General features: G+C 32.6%; 2 protein-coding genes across 2 annotated transcripts; one reads left to right on the top strand and one right to left on the bottom strand.

Annotated features, from left to right (window-relative positions):
• Positions 1 to 271: 271 nt before the first annotated feature.
• Positions 272 to 3,214, bottom strand: LOC133185114 (protein roadkill-like). Its single transcript, XM_061320171.1, has 7 exons — positions 3,199 to 3,214; positions 2,319 to 2,401; positions 1,926 to 1,997; positions 1,232 to 1,670; positions 960 to 1,060; positions 608 to 695; positions 272 to 444 (listed from the first exon to the last, which is right to left on the bottom strand). The coding sequence occupies exons 1-7, from the start codon at positions 3,212 to 3,214 to the stop codon at positions 272 to 274; spliced, it is 972 nt and encodes a 323-aa protein (XP_061176155.1).
• A 463-nt stretch (positions 3,215 to 3,677) lies between these two features.
• LOC133185115 (E3 ubiquitin-protein ligase TRIM45-like) lies at positions 3,678 to 4,514 on the top strand. Its single transcript, XM_061320173.1, has one exon. It carries the CDS (start codon positions 3,678 to 3,680, stop codon positions 4,512 to 4,514), a length of 837 nt encoding a protein of 278 aa, XP_061176157.1.
• Positions 4,515 to 6,320: the final 1,806 nt, after the last annotated feature.

A 6,320-nucleotide genomic window follows, 5' to 3' on the forward strand; every position in this document is an offset into this window, starting at 1 on the left:
AAGTCTTTACAAGTCTTATTTATCAAGAAAACACAGCTATTCTTATTCTCATGCAACCAATGTATACACAATATATCTTTATTTTGATACATAAACATTTTATTTTTTTTCACCAACAGCCTCATCTGAAAAAAATCAATCAATAATGGTGAGAAAAGTGACATTTTTTTCTAATATCATTTATATGACTTAGTTGTTTCGTCACAATATTAAGCCGAATCGTGCTCGACATGAAATCGTCGTAGAAGCAAAGAATAACAAGTACCGTGTTTTAGCTTTTACAGACATACAAGTGTGTCCTATAGCAGTTATCAGCCTGCCAACGACTGTTAGTATCCATGACAATACACGACTCGTTGGCGTCTTCGGGATGCTGCCAATTGTTAAAATTACGTGAACTCCCGTCCGTCCAGGTGTTGTGCTCCATCCCCAACCATATCTCGTCTGAACAACAAATCATAGAGGAATATTGAATTAGAAAATGTATTACTGCTTAGGAATGAGAAAAAATTATGAAACAAATTCTGACTTTTGTGTCCTTCACCTCTGAATCACACTCACTCTATCTCTGTATCTCTCCCTCTCTCAAAAGAAGGTATGAACCTACTTTTGTTGGCTAGGACGTTGTGGACAAAGGTCAGTTCTTCCACTGAGTGTATACTAACAAGTTCCATATGACACATTTTGCAAGCCTCCTGAAAACATTTTCGTTAAAATTTAACAAAAATAGTTCGAGATAATGATTATTTTACTCTAGATTAAAAAAAAACCAATTTGTTCAATTTATTTTAAAGAAATGCTAAAAATCAAATTTATTCTAGGCAATGCTCTTATTTATTTCTTTTTGAAATAAAATATTCTTACAATGATTAAATCATGTTTCAAACTGTGAACTTAAATTAAATAGTAAATCCGTCCCCAAGGAGAGGAATTTCAGATTATTTTCTTTATAAACTGACCCGTGCTTCCTGTTTGGTTAATCTTTGACGCCCATGTAACTCCGAGGAGTAGTAGAAATGATTGTGATGTTTAACCATATTTTCCCGACTACAGGTTCCATCTGCTCAAAAGCAATGCTGGAAGTTTTATGATATTTTCCAAGAGAATGTAATTATTGTGAATGGCAGAAAAAAAACGAATCTCTCAAATCCAGTTGATTTATAAATGTAAGAAACTAACAAGTTAACAATCTTCAAGGTACAATGGTAACAAAATTCGAATGGCTGCCCACCGTTGTTTTGATTGTGATGATGATGATGATGATGGCGTGTTGTGTGGTCAGTATACACAATGGTAGGTTGGATTGTTGTGGACAAAGAGGGAACTTTAGTTACTGTTGTTGCAGTCATTTTCGTCGATGTCGAATGTTTTTGATGGTGAGGATGATGACTTGTGTGATGGGTGGGGTGCTGTGCCTCGTGATGAGTGGATACGATTGTCAATTTACTTGAGGGTGTTGCTGTGGTTGTACTTGAACTAGTTGTAACTGTTGTCACTGTTTGTGTTCTTGTTGTTGATGGTTGAGTAGTTGATATTGGTGGTGACGTGCTTGTTGCTGGGAAGTTGATTGTTAGTAAACCTGGGTAGCCTCGATTACAATTGTCTCGTGCACAACATTGAAGAGACAGACTTCTTTTGCCTTCCCTTTTCTGGACAACCGCACCACAATTCTGTAAACAAACATGTTCTCTCTCTCTTTTTGCTGTGTATGTGCATTTATTCAGAAAATATTTTAGTGAAAAGTTGTAAGTAATAACATAAAAAAGATATTTTTTCCCTTTTATGGTAAAAAATTCTTCACAACATGTGAATATTCTTTTCACCATACAAAAAATTAAATTTGCCTTATTTAATGTAGAATGTTGTATTTCTATATCTGTATATAGCAAATAATTAACATAAATGAAGCATGTGATAATACCTACATTGGGATTTACACATCCTAAACGGTACTTAAAGTTAAAGCCATCATCAATTGTTTCCGTAACTGAACACACCTACAACATAAATATTCTTACGAAATAAAAAAGGAATATGCAGTGAAAAGTGGAGAATTGAAATTGAGATGAATATGGAACTTTGTTTCAAAATTGGGATTTTTTGCGATCATTTGTAAGTTCAATAAAAAAATATCAAGAATTACTAGTTTAAATGAAACGTAGTGTTGAATAAAATAGAAAAAGTCTAGAGAACATGTGATTTTTTTTTTTTTTTATTTATTTATTTATTTTTTTTTTTTTTTTTTTTTTTTTTTTTTTTTTTTTCAAAATGAAAGTAAATCCTTCTATCCTGAAACATAGGACTAGTCAATGTAATACCTCGTTAAGTATACACTGTGTAGTAAAATTACACTGAAGAGGGTTGTCTACAAGAACGCAGTTATAGCAAGTGATGGCTGAACCTAAAAAAGGGAATCAAAAAAATATATGATTATTAACTTAAAAAATATTTTTAAAAATATCTAGATAGTGCGTTTTGGACAGCAACAAAATTGAAAACTTTTTTTGGTCAAAGATAATTTTTAGTATTTCCAAATTTTATATCCAATTTTAAAAATCGATCAAAATGTGGCAAGCAGTATCTTTATTTTAGAGAATATACGGATTCTTGAATCGGTTTTTAGTTAATGGGGTAAAATGTAAACAAAAACATATGCCCACCTTTTGTCCATAGGCTCATTAAAATGAAACACACTGAAAAAAAAACGGACTATTTGAACGAAAATATAAAAAAAAATACAACATCTTTTTGTAGAAAAAGGCGACAACCTACTGATCTGGAAACAGCAACTTATGTATGTTTGTTTATCATACTGGTATTCAAATAGCCATCTTTAGAGCCTGTTTTATTTAAAAGTAGTACACAGTCTCAATAATGCCCGACTTATTCCTGTCTTTTCTATAGTGACTTATGCATACTTATCTTTAGATTTTTAGAACGTTAATCTTTGAATGTCTTTTAATGTTATAAATATGTTCTGTTATAAATCCATATTACCTTGGTTGTTAACATTTTTACGCTGAAGCTTGTTAAAAAGATACAGTTATTATTTGCTTGATTTATTACATTATCTAAATTCTTCTCTAGTTATATATGATAGAAAATATTAAGGGTATACGACAACAGGTACTTGTGGTAGTTCCTTTTTCGTTCATTATGGCTTGATTCATAAGATATAATTAATGCACTCATACTTACAGAACAGGATCACCATTTTGATTGTCTTATCAGAAACGTTAATTCCAGTTATCTCTGTATTGTATTAAGACACCTTATCTAATTATTCATAGATATATAGTACGGTCATACATGCATATATGTACCTAACTTGTTCTCATTTGGAGAGGCTTTTGAATAAATTTATCATACTTTAGACAACTGAAAAGAGTTCATATATGTCTATATTAAAGGATTGATGATAAAAAAACAGATTTAAACTGGCACTTGGGGACCAGTTTACTGAACTCTCATAGCTACCTGTATATTGTTTACATTTCAGCGACCAAAGAGAAAGTACTGATTTGATTTATATTCAGGTCAGTTTCACACAAATAGATAACATTTTGTAATATCCCTCCATTTTGAAAGTATTTTATTTGGCATAAATTTCAAACTTCAATTGGAACGTTCGTTTAGCAGTTAGATGAATAAGAGGCGTGTGGGTAATACAAAACAAAATGGCTGCTAAAGACAGGGCACAACATTTCATTATGTGTGAAAAGTGTCAAAGACCTGTAGAATTTACATGTGTTCCGTGTGAAATTAAACTCTGTGGAGAATGTTCTTTGAACCATATGCGCACGAAATCAAAACGAGGACATGAACTCCGGGAATATTCTCGGTCTTTGACACAGCAGTGTGACATACATCCTAGTTCTACATGTGACGTCTATTGTAAGTCCTGCTCTGTTCCAGTCTGCAGTGAATGTGTCGCTACAAATGAACATAAACTTCATGACCTTTCATCAATGTCTTTAATAACTACCTTTTTCGAAACATTGATAAAAGAAGAAAGTAATGAGTTACAAACAAAAGTTAAAGGCAACTTTGAGCAGTGTATTCAAGATATCAAGAGCAATCTTTCTACCGTATCTAAGCATTTTGCTGGTGTCAGACAAACACTCAAGCTATGGGGTAAAAAATGGCACCGTGAAATTACATCTCTTGAAGAATCTCTTGGAAAAGAACTAAAAGATGCAGAGGACGAGGCTTTGAGGACTCTGAATGAGGAAAGGGCTCTTATGGAAAGCAAGATTCAGGACATTAATGAATCCATCAAGAAATACGAGGAACTACAAGCGTCAGAAAACCCTAAACTTCTCGTCAAATTTCAGTCTAAGTTAGACAAACTCAGTGAAATACCTACCCTGAGAAACTTCTGTGTTGTTAACTTTATTTCGACTGAACTACCAACTGATCTGAGGAAAGTCTTTGGAAATTTCAAGTCTTTTATTTGGCCTGTCGAATTTTCAAGTCTCTCAAAGATAAGGACATCAAAAGAAAGTAAGGCATAATTGACATTTTTTCAATGAAATATTGAGATAACGAACAGTATTCAAGCTCAAAATCCATTAAAACAATACAAATCGGGAGGAGAGCAAACACGTACCTCCAAAAACAGAGGTGGGATCAGGTGCCATGGAGGAGTGAGCATCCCCTACCGACCGGTCTCACCAGCCGTGTGCTCCTTATCATGATCGAAAAATCCGTCGACAATTCAGTGTGAAAATAGGTCTAACAATTAGTATGAAAAACGTCAGTCAGCATGAGACTTAATGGTAGATTGTATTTGCTGAAAAGGTCATTGTATCGATCATAGAACTTACGAAATGATGACTTTAAACAAGACTGTTGATAATCTTGTTTCATCAACTTGTTTGTCAATAGAATTATTCATAAATTAAATTCCTGTTCAATTGATTGAATTAAGTAATGTTAATTAAAATATATTTTAATCTAAGGAGATCAAAGAGTCTTCAAGAAAAAATAATTTTAAAAACATTTAAATATGTCTTAGAGATAAATAATACATAAAATGATGCATGGATTATATACTGATTTTGAATGTAAATCACACAAATAATAGATTTCTTAAATATAAAGAAATCGCTGGTTCTCCTTGGTGTGTAACTTTGTACCTTTTTCTATATAATTCAACAAAAGTTTTTGCACACTTTTTTATGACAATATTACAAAGTTATACAAAATTTCAAAATCTACACTGGCAAACGTATTCCGATTATTTATATGAAGATAATTCTCTTAGATGTAATGTCGCTTTCTGGAAAAAAAAAGTTCATTTGTGTTAGTATCCTTATTTGATGCACATTAAATCATTTATTTGCACAAATATAATAATACTTTAAACTATTTTTTAAAACAGTATTTTCAATTCTAAACAAGCAACATGGGAATTTATTCAACGTCCAAAAGGATTACGTATTGCACAAGGACGAGTATTTCCCTCCACAATTTACAAGATGTTCAGTTCAGCTACATTCAAAACTTTTCTTTTGTCTTCGAAAGTCGAAACCTTTTCGTGAAAAGGTAGAGGCATTTCTAAAGGGAGTGGAAGCCAGACCACTTTGGTCAGAAAGCGAAGGTTGTGAAGAAGGAGCATATCTGAGTATAGAAAGTACAAACCCAGCTTCAAATTTGAGCGACGCATGGAAAAGAACTGTTTCCGATAAAGTACTAGAATTCCTTAAAAATTGGACGATAAATAGTATTTTTATACCTGAGTTTGTCTGGGATAGAGTGGTCGGAGAATTGAGAACTATTTCGATCCCTAATCCTGAAAACACAGTTTGTTACACTGACAAAAAGCAGCGGAAAATATTTGTTATCGGCCAAGGAAGAGATTCATATACCTTGACTTTAACAATACAAGAAATTGTATGGAAATTAACAGATCATAGACAATATTGAGTGAAAAGCGTCACGGTAACAAGAGTTTCTCAAGGAACGGATGTGTTATAGTATCATTAAAGCTTGAAATAAATCTGTGTCTTCTGGTATATAATTGCTACCATCATAATAGTAATGAAAAAATGCACAGGAGAGTAGCACGCTGGGTGAGGGACATTTTCTGAGAATATTTTTGATAGATTTACTATATAAATTTTTATTTGGAAGCTGCTTGTCCTCCCCCTCCTCTCTTTTTTGTTGTATGGTCGAACACACGCAAACACCAGCATTTTGTAAAATATGCATTTATCATATAAAATTTGACACTCTAATAGAAAGAACATTTCCTTACCCTCAAAGCTAAAGGGAATAATGAAATTGAAATTATTAAAAATAATAATTTGTCATTTTAA

This window comes from Saccostrea echinata, unplaced genomic scaffold (assembly GCF_033153115.1).
Source record: "Saccostrea echinata isolate AGI-Se365-2 ecotype Australia unplaced genomic scaffold, CSIRO_AGI_Sech_v1 ptg000012l, whole genome shotgun sequence".
Taxonomy (NCBI): Eukaryota; Metazoa; Mollusca; class Bivalvia; order Ostreida; family Ostreidae; genus Saccostrea; species Saccostrea echinata.

Excerpts from the sequence above, each read along its gene's own strand:
- LOC133185114 (XM_061320171.1), bottom strand. Across the intron at positions 1,998-2,318 it reads CACAGTGTATACTTAACGAG|GTGTGTTCAGTTACGGAAAC; the intron begins GTATTACATTGA and ends TTTATGTTGTAG. Across the intron at positions 1,061-1,231 it reads TCATCACAATCAAAACAACG|ATGGAACCTGTAGTCGGGAA; the intron begins GTGGGCAGCCAT and ends GCTTTTGAGCAG.
- LOC133185115 (XM_061320173.1), top strand. The coding sequence starts at position 3,678 with ATGGCTGCTAAAGACAGGGCACAACATTTCATTATGTGTGAAAAGTGT.